Source organism: Cloeon dipterum, chromosome 3 (assembly GCF_949628265.1).
Source record: "Cloeon dipterum chromosome 3, ieCloDipt1.1, whole genome shotgun sequence".
In the NCBI taxonomy this organism is placed as follows: domain Eukaryota; kingdom Metazoa; phylum Arthropoda; class Insecta; order Ephemeroptera; family Baetidae; genus Cloeon; species Cloeon dipterum.
Window position 1 is genome coordinate 11,187,584 of NC_088788.1, and position 14,349 is coordinate 11,201,932.

The 14,349-nt window shown below is 37.4% G+C and overlaps 1 protein-coding gene across 6 annotated transcripts in view; it reads right to left on the reverse strand.

The window, feature by feature from the left end:
• Positions 1 to 2,073: 2,073 nt before the first annotated feature.
• LOC135939393 (serine proteinase stubble-like) overlaps positions 2,074 to 14,349 on the reverse strand; it is a 29,040-nt gene continuing 16,764 nt past the window's right edge. For 4 of the 6 annotated variants that reach the window (XM_065483728.1, XM_065483730.1, XM_065483731.1 and 1 more), the window contains exons 2-8: positions 10,466 to 10,935; positions 8,789 to 9,067; positions 6,946 to 7,037; positions 6,794 to 6,879; positions 5,541 to 5,815; positions 4,472 to 4,629; positions 2,074 to 2,792 (exon numbers count right to left, since the gene is read on the reverse strand). In XM_065483728.1, the coding sequence (XP_065339800.1) occupies positions 2,628 to 2,792; positions 4,472 to 4,629; positions 5,541 to 5,815; positions 6,794 to 6,879; positions 6,946 to 7,037; positions 8,789 to 9,067; positions 10,466 to 10,935 (1,525 nt within the window). In that variant the 3' untranslated portion in view covers positions 2,074 to 2,627. The remainder of the gene's footprint in view (positions 2,793 to 4,471; positions 4,630 to 5,540; positions 5,816 to 6,793; positions 6,880 to 6,945; positions 7,038 to 8,788; positions 9,068 to 10,465; positions 10,936 to 14,349) is intronic. The other 2 variants (XM_065483729.1, XM_065483733.1) reach the window with 2 other exon arrangements.

Here is a 14,349-nt window from a genome sequence, read left to right on the forward strand (position 1 = left end):
TTCACGAGTTTTCTTCTGAATGCAGCATTCTAATCATGAAATTTAATCTTCAACTCCTTTACATATCGTAAGAGCGTTACACCCGCATTCATGAATGCCGCATTCTGCATGTTCCCTCGTGTTTCTGATTTCAACTCCCATTAAGGTAAAAGTTTTGCATAAAATAAGACAGAGAGAGTGTAAAAGTCTTCCGGCACGTCTGCTCTAATGGAAAATTTCAACTTCCAACTGCTTGGGAATATTTCCCCATTTTTGTTCAAAATCTCTCTCTCTCTTAAACTCTTTCATAAAATTTTATATTAATAATGCTTTGTGAAATCATTGGCACTAAAGTTGAAATTTTTGGTTGGGAAATGAGGGTTTTTTGGGGCAAAAAATTAATAATATTTTCTTCAAACCGTTTATAATTTATCTGTTTGCAATCGAGTGCTGCCTGCAATGAAATTATCTGTTTCCGTTCCCCTTTTTAAAAATAGCTATTTTTCCCAACATTTCCTCACAGTATTTTTATTCACGCTAGATATTAAGTCCTATCCTGCATGATATTGTATTTTTAAATAGGTAATTCCACTTGAAAATTGATCCATTGACTCGCATAATCTCATAGAATTTGCGAGAGTTAATCCCGATCGTGCAGCACATTAATATCCAATCGCGCGATTTCTATCTTTCTCTCAACAGAGAAATAAGGCACGAGCGTAGCCGACTTTCTAGAGATACGAAATTGCCATTAGCTTGCATCGCAATATATAAAAAGTGCATTTTCTGCAGTGATGCGCTCGCTGATAGATAGGTAATAATAATTTTCTGGACGATCGATCTGCGCTGCGCGGCGCGGCGCGGCGCGATGAGGAGAGCGCCCTGAGAGTGAGTTGGCTGCTCACCTACATCCGATGAAGGGTGTTGCGCAAGACGAGGATCCTCTGCTGCTCTACTCCGGTCCAGTGCCTCACTTATTACTCCGCCTTCACCGCGCCGCAACCTCACATTATTTGCCATTTTAGGTCGCAGGTCGCGCGAACGAGGATGACCAAGCAGCAAAAATGCACACATATCTTTATTATTTATATGCATACGTGTGTGTCGTGCGCTTGTCAACTACTTGTCCGTTGTGTGCATCTGAATATACGCGTCGCCCGGCCTGCCGCAAAAGTGCCAGCAGCATTTCTACGCTTCTCGGAACAGCTATTTGTGTTGCCAGAGTTAATGGTCCGCCTTTGAAGATGGATTGTCAGATTATTTCCAATGCAGCAGCATCGCTTTGTGGAATTTCTTGTTTGTTTTTAGAAATTTTCACGCCACAGTGCATCCATCGCACACTTTAGGATCGAAAGTTTTGACAAGTAACGAGTTCATTCAATGCACGTTCGTTTCCTGTCGTTTTGTATATTAAGAGTTGGATTTTACGAAATGTCATGGGTTAGAGGGTAAAATTGTCAAACACCTTTTTCTGCCTATACCTGACAGCCAGCTAACAACAAAATTTGAATATGAAATTTCGTTAAAGCCATTCTTTATGCCTGATCTTATGTTAAATAAAAGTGAGTGTACCATTTCGACCCTCTGTCGCAGGAGAATGTTACCTAGACCGATCGAGAATGCTTTTTTAATTATGTTAAATTAAATTGAAGTAAAATTCTTTAGTTGGAAGAAGAAATTTCCATTTAATTGTAAGGCCAGTAAGAAAATTTTTAAATTTCACTCTTCATTAATTCTAAAAGTAAGTGGAAAATTTTCCCCAACTATCGCTAGATAATTTTCCTCCATTTATGACATCTTTAAAAAAAATAGATGATTATATCCTAGAGTAAAAATTCCCAATGATGAATTGTCAGTGCAAATAAATATAGTGAAAATCAGCATAATAATAATAGTTTAATAGAAGACGAAAAAAAATCCAATTTTATAAGAAATATATAGTTTTTTGCAGCTCCAGAACCGTTTAACACGATATTTGTTTTGAAAAATGCGTCGATAAAATATTAAAACTAATCATTCTCAATTTTAATCACATTTTTAGCTAATCTTTGACGGTGGGAAGGGTTAAAGGAATGTTTATTAAAAACCTCGACAATCTTTTTATACAAAAGTTTATTACTCCTTGTTTACAAACCTTAATAATTAGTACCCCTCTCTTAAAATGTTCCTGGCGGACAAAGTTTTCTCACCTGAAGTCAAGCACATCAGCAGTACACAATCAATCAATTTAAAAAAGTGGGCGGATAAATAATACATCGCAAATTAAATAGAATCCGGTTAAAATCTTCTTTTCACATAAATAAAATATATCGATTTCTTTTGAACCCAACTTTGCTGGAGATGAAAAAAAAACTGTTTAAATGCAGCACGGAGAGACGCTCATTAATTATATCAGGAGGAGGCAGCAATCACATGCACGGAATGACCCGCGATCAGAGTCACACACGTCAACCGCTTTATTGGGTCCCAAATTTCGCCGTCACGCAGACTGTCTGGAAAATCTCTGGACCCGCAATCACACACACGGCTCTCTCATTATCACACACGACGCTCCCCGCAGCTCACTGATTCTCGCGTTTTGCTCCATGAACGAACGAGGCGCGATCGTCCGTCGATCTTCTTACGCTTACTGTTCAGTCCTTGTCATTTCAGGAAGACTTGTTGATCACGTGCGATATCCAGTCGACCGTGTGCGCCACGCGATGGTAGATTCCAGGCTGCCCCCGCTGGGCGCACGAGTAACCCGCCGACACGATGCCGATCAGGTACCACCGGTTGCTCTTCTCCATCATCAAAGGGCCGCCAGAGTCACCCTGAAATTGCGATTTGTCGATCAGTAAATTCTGTAATTTAAATTAATTCGTCGATTTTTTTTTCGTTTCAAATCAGTGAATAATGTAACTAATTTTTAACTCAAGATACATGCCTGGTTCACCATTTTTTCATTGCAAAAAGTGCTCTAATGATTTTTCAGGATAAAATACGTCAACCACTAATCGTATGTTTTCTATATTTATTCTAGATTTTCAGTTTAAAATATTTACAATAACAAATGCAGTTACGTGGTTGAAAAATAGTTAATTTTTTAACTCCAATTGCCTTGAAAATATTTTTTATTGTAAAAACATTGCTACGCAATTGTATGAATTACAATTAATGAATAAAATATGCAGAAAATATTGTTGTAAATTTATTTTATTTTTTTATCTTATATTATTGTGTGGAAATGTGTTTAAAAGGCTTGTAGTTTAGATTAAGATCTTAACTATTTTAATTTTTAGTTCCAAATTTGGATATTACAAAATTGGCTAAGGCTGTGAAGTCTAGATTATTGTTAAAATACATGGGAGCACGTTTCCATTGTTTATTTAAATTATTTTTTTGTGGCAAACAAGTGTTGAAATAGCACTTTTAAAAAATGTCATCGAAATTACGATAAAATGCCATTTTCTGAGGGAGTACAGACTAAAAATGGTTTTCGCAACCAAGTAATTTATGCTGATTATATTTGGTATTTTCCTCCTGTAATCTTCAAAATTGTAACAAAGTTAACTTTGTGGGATTTTCATCTCTTTAAAATTTTTATAAACTAATAATATTTTTTTGCTTTTGTAAAATATTTCTTGCATGCCATCGAAACGGTTAGGTCATGTTTGAGTTTTCCACGTTCAAAAGAAAAATATTTGTGAACTGTTTAAAATTTGTATGTATAGCAACATTTTGTTTGCTGGATTTTTTCCTTAAGGGAATAAAAACCAACAATTTGTGTCTAAAAATAGCAACAAAACCAACTTTCGAATTAAAAAAATAATTTGACCATGGAAAACTGATCAAAATAATGTTGCACTCCAAAATACCACCGAAAATTGAATTGTTAGAAAAATATCCTCCCTTGTAACATAATTATGTACTTTTCCTCAGACTTCACGCTGATTTAGATGGGTAAAGATTGTTTTTAGACAGTTTTAAACGATTTGAAGTGCTAGAAATTTCATGATTCGTGCTCATTTAATTGTTTTAGTTATTTATTCTCACGTTTGTCGAGCTGTCTAAGCTGTCTTAAAATTCACAGTCCTACAAATGACCCTCTGCGTAATTTCAATTAACTTTTGCTCATTTTGATATGCAAGAAATGAAAATCACACTGCGAATGAATTACGGTAAAAAAGCCATAACAAATCTTGAAAGCTTCCAATGCAATTGATATAACTGATTTTATTTAATATTAGCTCATCGAATAAAATCTTTTTCATGAGGATGAACGGTGTTAACAGCTTTAGACACTTGATATTTTTGCAAAGGGCCAAGATGTAGAGTTTTTTTGCTGAAGATGTTTCTTCAATACAAAGCTGATGACACGTTAGAAAGACTTACAAGTCAAATTGTCGACCTGTCAATATAAAACAAAATTCATTTAACTAATTGTGTGCCAGCAGTGACGTTGATTTTGATGGGTACATACAACAACAACAAAAAATGAATAAATGCGCACCTGGCAAGAGTCCTTTCCGCCTCCGCGGTATCCGGCGCACATCATCTCGTCGTAGATGACTACGTTGATGCCGTTGGCTTTGTGCCACCGCTCGCAGAGTCTGTTGTCAATGACTGGCACGTCGACGGCCTGCAGGGTCTTTGGCCGCAACCTCGAACCTGAAAAAGGGCCACGAAAGTGATGAGTGTCGTCATCAGCGCGATAAAACTGCTGCCGCCGATTGTGTGTACGAAGAGCGTGTAATTAGAAAGCACCATAATTCAAGCGGAGCCGAGCGGCCGCGGCCGCGCCGGATTCGGGTTTATTCGAATCGCAGCGCCGAAGCAATTAATGAAGGACGCGGTGCATCCCGAGGAAAGGCCGTCGGCAACCGTTTTGATTTATTGCACACGCGCTGCTCAAATTATTTTCAAACTAAATAAGACGCGAGAAAAGTAAGAGAGAAAGTCGCCGACCGCGCGTAATTTATGTTTATTTTTCATTAGAAAAATGTGCGAGAAAGCCCGCGCCGTGGTTTGTTTTCATTAGAGAGAAGCACCAGCGTGCGAGTGGGACGAATTATTGTTACTCAGGTGGTAAATCACTTTGGGAATGCACTTCTCACACCGTTTATAATTGAGAATGGAGAAGATTAATGAAAATTGTAATTCTGGTGCGTTGTTAGGGACATGCTCATTAATGAAGGATCATAATGTTTAACTGACATGGAATAAAGTATGTTGTTAACGTGTTAGGTTAATTCATTTGCATTTGTATTGTTGAACTTCATTTCACAAATTAGAAGAGGCCACAGAGGGTCCAGTATGCAGATGAAACAGTAATTTAAGAACATCGTTACTTTGGGATTCTCAAAATATAAATAATATAAACCTAAAAGTTTTATAAATATGCATTTTAAAAAAAATATCCAAAGAAATTTTTTTTAAATATTATAAAAAATTAAATAAACTAAATAATTACAAATTATATAGAAGTGCAAATAATTTTGTTAAAATACAAAAATTAAACTTTTTCACAAAACTTCTTAATTTTAACATTTTATAGTATTTTATATTGATATGCACAATACCTGCTTGCAATGCGCCCCATCCTGCGGCCCAGCCGAACTGGCCGAGGAAGTCCTCGTTCTTCTCAGGTAGACAGATAGGCCCGATGTGGGGCATGTAGTGGACGGCTCGGTCCAACCTCAGGACGGCCACGTCGAAGCGGTCAGCCTGGGGCGTGAACTTGAAGTAGGGGTGCACCTTGATTTCGCGCACTCCGTACGTGAAGGCAGGCAGTGGCTCCACTTGCGAGTTGATGACGTAGTCGCCCAACGTCACCTGAACCTGGCGGGAAGTCGCCCTGGAAAAAGGAATTAAAATCATATTAGTTCAAAACAAATTTAATTCGCTTATGTATTTGTTCAATTGCAATTGTTCCAATTTGGAATGATTTTTGGTTGAATTGTTGATTTCTATTTTCATGAATATTTTTAAATCAATAATTTCTGGTCAAGGCGCTTTCATTTCATTTCATTTTTTGGCAGAGCAGAGCTGACCTAACCCAAGAATTAGGTTTTCATTTTCAAAATTTATTTCATGGTGCGATGGTTTCTTATTGGGAATCAGGCTCTTATACAGCTCTCATAAAATAAGGGCATGCACCATTTCAAACATTTAAAAAAAGCTTACGACTTCATTACGCTCAACTAGTTCCGGCTTCTATACCCAAAACCATATTTCATGAGCGAGCAGTTCTTTGACCCTCAAACGGTAATATAATAGAAATCATTTTTACTGTTGCATTTTTTGTGAATGAAATCTTAATTAAATACATACCAAAGGTGTACAACAGATAAAGATATAATATGGATACGTTGCATTTTTTGTGATTTAAATTTTTGTTAAATTTACTACAATTTTTCTTAGGCCGAATGGTACAAATGGTTGAAACCTTTATTGGAATGTTAAAATGAAGCTAACCATTCCAATTTTTTTCGAAAAAATGAATTTATTTAATAAAGACTAGACTGGTTGCACACGCTTTGACTCGTTTATATAAGAAAATGAATCGTAAAATAAACAATCAGATTCTTTTGACACTTTAAAATCTATTTATTTTTGTCAAGAAATTTTCTTCTGAATAATTCTTAGACAGATAAATTGTTCATTTTCTAATTAATTTTTCTGAACAAGACCACAACATCCCAAAAGTTGATTACCAAAATGTAAAATGGTTCTAAATTTCATCCAAAAGTGAAAATCTGTGTAGATATGAACCATCGAATAACTTAATAATTTTATTAATATTTCGTTGCTGTTTAAAATAAATATTTCTCACCTGGCCACGCAGTGCCCAGCTGTGACCACATGGTATCTATTGACTAGAGATCCTCCACAGCGACTGGATCCGATCCTGATGTACGCCTGTAAAATAAAACGTCCAGTCAGAAATCGAGGTCCAGCTGACAGGCATCTTCGGGAAGGGTTTACCTGCCAGGGGAAGCTGCCGAAGCCAGCCTCGTCGCCGCCGACGATTCTCCTCTGCGCACCCAGGTTTCCTTCTCCCAGCGAGATTCCGCACTCTGCAACAACAATTGTGATTTTTGTCACCACCCTCACGTGCAGCAGCTGTGCAGCATGCGAACAAGGGTGGCGGTTTGTAATTTACATTGGAATATATGTATTGTGTTAGGTCAGCAGCATTCTGGCCCTGCGTGTGTGGCGGCTGAAAAGGCAACGTTTTACAATATTAGTAACAATAATCGTAAAATATGCGGATTAGTGAGGAATTAAAGAACGGACAATTCAAACAAACAGAGAGACGCAAAAACGCAACAAGTCAACAACAGAGTTTACCCACCAACCAGCCTTTGAAGACAATCGCTATTATTCAACCTCAGTCTCGAGACACACAGAGAAGACAATAATAATATGTCATCGTCTTTGTTCAGTGTTAGTTAGTTGGTGCAGGCTTGAGAGTTTTTATCTTTCACAAAGACTAGGAAACGGGTTTTTTTTCATTACTATGCAGATAGTGAGCAAAAAGATTGCATTGTGTTCATCAGATTGGAAATTAAGTGGCGACTTCCACCGGAATCGCTCACATTATGGTTCTAATAAAGCCACTTCTTTACTCTCTGATATAGAGGAAGCTGTGGGCAACGCGCTTCACTTCCCTGTCGTGCCGGTTGCGTGCCTCCCAGGGTGCGTTTTTGAACGAGAAAGTGTATTGTGCGTGTGTTGTGTTTGCTGGAGTGAAATGAAAGTATGCATATGGTGCTGCCGTTCGCTCGAATACTCACTAGTAAAAAAGCAAAAAGTGCAAATAGTGTTTTGTGATGTGCAGCGTGCATTTTTCTACAGGGGCACAAAATTTATACAAACAAAAAGGAACACAGAAAGGACAGATAGATAACAGAGATAGGAATTATGAATTGCTGCCAGTGAAGTGAAAAAATTCTTCCCTGGTTGAGATTTGAATTTTGGAGAAAGGTGTGACGTGTGTTGTTTGTGATTTTTCCAGAGTTTTGTCAGGATTTTCAAAGAAGGCCCTTTTCATCACGTCTTCACACTCATTGTCAGTTAGAAAGTCGTTTATTTTTTCATAAAGTGCAGTCAGTTGTGACGGGTCCCATGGCTTAGTTAATTTCATATTTAGTTTGCAGCGAAAACTTTCTTTCTCAGAGTTAGATTATTTCACTTGCACTGTCGGTTTTTAATGTGGGTTAATGAAATGAATCTAATCGAAAGAGAGACAACAACTACTGTAAGTCAGGGTTGCTGGGACGAAACTACAGGAGGTAATCTAAATAATTCCGAAATGTCCCTGGCCCGAAAATCATGAAAATATTGAATTTTGAATCTGCAAAATTTTCTAGTGTTGATGGTTGATTTAAACCAAAATCTGTAGAAAGTTCTAAGATTGACAAATACAAATATTTAAAATAATGGATGGACGGCAAGAACAAAATTTGAAAATTGTATTATAATTTATCTCCTTTACACTCTAAAAAGTCTTATTAAATGACCGAAAAATTGCTGTATAGTCTTAAAACGTCCGTCTCAATCAAGATCTATTTTTGAGTGCAATAAATGAAAGGAATTTTAAACATTTTATTTGTTCTGCTGGTCAATTCGATCCTGAGGGGCTGAAGCAGCTGCTGTGCAGCACGAGATAATTTTTTTACCATTCAATTATTCACTTTCACCGCCAATCCATAATTTAAAATAGACATTTGTCAAAGTCAGATGATAGATTGATTCGACTTTCGACCCAGCAGTAAGGAGATTGAGATTTCCGTCGTGCAGTGTACGTTGTATCAGTCCTACTTACTGGGGTCGTTAGTCACCGGACCATTGACGTAGTCCTCTAAGTCATTGTCATCCGAGTCTGGCTGGTGGGCGATGGAGTTTGCGCCATTATCGCTAATGGCCACCCCGTCGTCCGACTTTTGCTTGCGTTGGCAGCAGGCGAACATGAATCCGCCGCAGCTGCCCTCGATCAAGCCGCCGGACATCCAGCACACGAGGAAAAACTCGCACTTGCCGACGAAGCAGAGGCTCTGGTCGCCACCTACATTGAACTGCTGCGGCTGCTGTTTTACCCTGGCTTCTGAAACAGGCGCTCCGGTCAACCCAGTTTCACACCCTTGCTCGCCGCGACGCCGTCCGTGTCGCTTCAAAGGGGCGAAAATGAGTTGAGCCTACACGCTTCACGCGTTTCCGAGCGTGTGCATACTGGTAGCGAAAACGAAAGTCAAAATAATCGTCGGGACAAAAATTTTGAGTTAAGGTGGTGAGGGAGAATTTTGGTGTTGTGAATCACAAGCGAAAAAATAACACTGGTTTCGTAGCTGGGTCGAGTTTTTTTAGAGTTGTCAGCCTTGCATCAGGAGAAAAGCTGGACTTGAGGGTTTTTGTCAGTTTTTCGAATAAAATGGCGTTATTTGAAGGGGCTTCAGACTAAAAACTGTGGTCTTGTCAGTGATATTATGTACATTAATGGACAAGAACTTTCCTTACGATGAAATCTTTCTTGTCATTTTTAACAAAATTGATTTTACACTCAAACTTAATTATTCAGGATGGCATTGAAAGGTCATTTTATATTTTTTTCAGTACATTCATTCTCGCTTTTGGCGGATTTGCTTACTTTACAGATCATTATATTTATTATTTCTAAAACTGGTCATTGTAGCTCGAGATTGCCTCAGATTTATTATTATGGCTTCGCATTGATTTATTTTTCCCTCGATCGCAGGATTTAGAAGGTTTCTGATTTTTGCAAAGAATATATTACTTTTAAATTTAAATGTTATTAGTTTAATTAATTTGGCGTTTCACTTGCTCAAAAATTGTCAAATTAAATCATTTTGCACCAAAAATACTGAAATTTTTAAATAAAAGAATTGAATTATTAACAAAAACCAACATTTGTAGTGCAGGGAATCTGGGAAGATATCTGCTTCTGCAATACCATTGAAAACAGATCATTTTATTTTATTTTTAATTACAAAGTCCAACCAATTGAAAGCGATCTTTATATGTATAAATGTGGCTATATCGTACAAGTTTTTTACTCTAGATCAAAGATTTTTTCTTGTTATTCATGATACGGGATGAGAAATTTATAATTTTAATTAACGGTATGTTTACCCAAGGAAGCAAAGGAATTAAGTTGATTAAACAACTTTTAAATTAGCAGTGAAACTAACTGTCAGATTGTTGAAAATTCATTTCGCTCTGGAAAATCATTAAAATTTTCAGAGAAAAATAGTCGAATAAAAAATATAACACATTAAAAAAGTAGATTTTTTTGCACAGATTCCTGAAAAATTTAGTTAGGATTGTAAAAATGACAAAAAATTTGTAAATTTAAACGATCATCTAATATTCAGAGCCCTATAAAATTTTAAAAAAGTGCCTCTTTGTAATCTGAAAGTGTCTGAGGAGCGACGAAAAAGCCCAAGTCCAGCAATCACCAGGCATAGCTTTCGGAAAAAAATCCCACCTCTGGAGTCATCGTGCGCAAGGTCCTGCAGCGGAAACTGCGGCTGCTGCTGCTGGGACGGGCCGGTGGGGAAGTTGTTCTGCGAGATGTAGTCAGGGTCCCTGAAGACGAGGCGCGGGCTCCTGGGCCCGGCAGGGATGACGGGAGGGGCTGCGGCTGGGCCGGTGCCGCCCCACGCCTGCGGCCGCTGGTAGAAGCCGCCGCGGTTACCAGGGAAGCGGACGTAGCGCCTCCACCTTGGTGGTTCGAACCTGGCCCTGGCGGTGAAGTTGTGCGGCTGCAGGCCACGTGCCATCACCTGTCGGCTGGGAAAGGCGACCGCGGCCACGGCGGCGTCAGCGGCCGCGTTCGCCGCCTCGTGCGACGGGAACGTCCACGACGCGTTTGCCGCCAGGGTGCACGAGGCCAGCAGCACTGCCACCGCCCAACTCAGCGCCTGCTGCCCGCTCATGGCCCGCCGCTGTCGACTCCTGAAACATTAAGCACAAACACAACGTTTTAAAATGTGATCGATTTAAATTACAGTCAGAGAAATTTTCTCTCAATGAGGGTGAGAGAGGAAGACAATAAATATATTTTTTTCATTCAGACTAATCGCTCCTGCTCTTAATTTCATGATTTTATTTCAACAGTTTATTGATCAAGGGCTGCTAGGGAGATCTTGACATTATTTCAGATATTGCAATGATATTGATATCAGGTAATACAAACGTGAAGGTTGAACAAATTTATTTTTTACTGATATATTTAATTAAACAATATAAAATATATTATTAATAATAAAAAATAAATATATGTATATGATAAATTAATTTTGACAAGATTTACCAGCTTAATTTATTGTGTGTTAAATATTTTGATGGTGACTTTGGCGATCAGAGATTGCACCAGTATAATACACGATTGTTACTTGCCGCTCCAGTTGTCGAACCAATGTTAGATAACAAATATTTCAATAGAACATCTGAATGTATTTTGCCGAGACTGTGGAACATGTTACCGAGTGAGTTAAAAAATCTGAGAGACAAAAGTGATGTTAAGCGAAAAATCAAAAAGTGCCTTATAAACAATTGAATCGAACTCTTATCGACCATATACTGCATTAATTTCATGATAATGTGTACACGATTGTATTAAATTATGCTGCCTTGTGCAGCTATGTATAAGCACCAGCCGTTAATTCTTCGGAATTGGCTGGACTTCCAAAGATTACAAATAAATATTCTTCTTAAAAAAAAAAAACAATATAACTTTTATATTAAAATAAATAACACTATTTTGTTTAATTTATTTGTAGCTACATAAGATGTGTTAAATTTAAAAATATAATTTTAAAAGCTTTTAAATTTTAAAAACCTAGTGTAACAATATTAAAAGTTATTAAACAGATTTGTAACAAAAGATTTGACGTTTCAGATATAGTTTTTTGAGCAAGAAAATATAAATGCACGGTTTCTTAGTTCAATAGTTTAGCATAATTGTTAACGTACTATTTAAAGTTTTAAAAGGCATTTATTTATTATTTTCTTTAAATAAAAAAGTAAAATCTCAAATTTTCACCACATAGATTGTTCGATTTGTTCCTTTTTTAAAGAGCTGAGTTCCCCACTGAGACAAGAAATTTTTATTCTTTTCAACACAAACCAAAACTGATCGATGTATTTAAATTCTTAAAATTTACAAAAGATGGCGAGCTAATTTCTCTTGCAAACAACAACGACGGCAACAATTTTTTAGAATGATATCAGTGTGCTTTTCAACTTCTGAACTACGAACGAATTAAATTAATTTTCTGGTCCTTAAAAATTAGCATTACGATTTCTGAAGCTATTTTTTTTTAATTAGATAAAATTACGATGCAACAGTTAACCTCCTGTTTTCTACTCACAGAAAAAATATTCAACCGGCCTCAAACTATATTTTTAAACTTGAAATGCCCAATGAAATTGGAAACATTTCTTTTTTGATCCAAAAATTCGTACTATTGAACCAATTTTTTGCCGATTTGGGCTATATAGGCAGACCTGAAACCGCATAATTCGGTCTCATTTGATGATCCCATGACGGTGATGATTGGAAAGAATATATAAAAATATTCGATATGGTCTTGAAGTCACAGACTTGTCATGGACAACTGGCACAGTCTATATACTCGGAGTAAAGCCCTCTTTAAAAGCAAGAACATAACGTTTTTCAATTGCTGCTGGTCAAATTTTTGCATATTTTAAGTTCAGTGCTAAAACGAAAATTACGAACAAAGCAAATAAACCAGTTCGGTGGTCGTTGCGTGCAATCGATACTTTTTGCGTGCGCACTTTCGAGAAATAAGCGTCCAAAAAGCCATTTTTTTAGTCTGCAAGCAAGCACCGTAAGAGAATAGCACCAGTTTAGTCGAGTGGACCAAATATACTGGCCATCGATGCGATCAAACTAGCAATAAACTCGTCTTTCTAATTCTGGACAGATCCTGATCGCCTGCTGACACAATTACTTTGCGGGCGGCGAAAATTTGCTCGCACGGCAATCCGAGTTTGCACAAAACGTGGGCCGGCCGCAGCGACTCCTCTGTTTGCTCTCTCGGGCGAGTACTTTTCAATCTAACGGACTCACGCCTTATTTAGAGCCAGCATCGGGGAGAAAGAAATGCGCGCAGACAAGTGCAATTTTTTGCCAGCCAGCTTCCTGTGCTGACAATCCAGCAACTTCTCCCAATATTGTTTCAATTCTGATTGTTTGGAATAATTCAACGCGTACGTCACTTTCCAAAGAGAAACTCCACGTGAATTGCACACGCGCGTTATGCAAAGTGCATTTATTTATTGTTTCACTGTTTGTCTGCCAATGGACAGCGAAAATAACACTTTCTTTCCGCCCGCATTATGTCACCGAGTTTTGAAGCAATATGTCAGCATTATTTTCACTTCAAACGAGCCAATTTTGATGGCTAGAATTATAATAAAGCGAAATGACCGCCGGCGGAATTCGTCGACGCTACTGTGCTACTCTGCAGACAAAAGAACGCGCGCTGCGCGCATTATGTTATCATTTTCACCGGCATCAATGATGAGCTGCGGCAAACAAGCGTGTGAGAGGAGCTAAAAGCAATTTCTCTTCCGTTTTGCGGTGTAGAAGAGCTTTTCAGTTGGCTGCTTTTAGCTTCAATGGCATTGTGCTCCTGTCAGTGTGTGGAGTTCTTAGGAATAAATGAAAGGATCGGCTTTTATCGTATCCCAAATTGAAATCACTCGGCTTAACCAAGTAAATAGGGGATTTTCACGATAAAATAACCGTCTTTTAAGATAAACCGTTCATTTTTATTGAGAATTATACAAATTAAAAATCAAACCCTGGGTTTGGTTGTTTAGATCTTAAAATTTTTGTAATTTTCAAAACACTTTGGAGTGCAAAAATTGTCATGAAAGCTCAGAAATAAATATTTTTAATTATTTTGTAGGAAATTCTCTATGAAAATTAAAGTTGTGAAGCAATCTATAATATTTTCTATGCATTAGGTGATTTTTAGCATCATTTTTCTTGCAAATTTAAGCATTCTCAGTTTGGAATTAGAATTTCATCAAATTAAATAGCTGAGGATCGAATAATACCTCGAATTAAATTTCTAGGTTTAAATAAGCATTTTTAGGGGATAAAATAATTATCATAATGACCTTTGAAGCTCACGAATTATTCAGAAGATTTTTTTTTAAATAATTCACTTCCTCTCTGTACTTTACAATGCGCAAACTAACGGTTCAGTTCCTTGCATTTCCTGCAAAATTAATTTAAATAAATTTCTTTCACATTTCGGTTGCCAAGTTTGCATCCTTTTTACTTCAAGAGCCTTGGCAGTTTTGATAAGCAGAATTTCACATTTGATTGTTAAC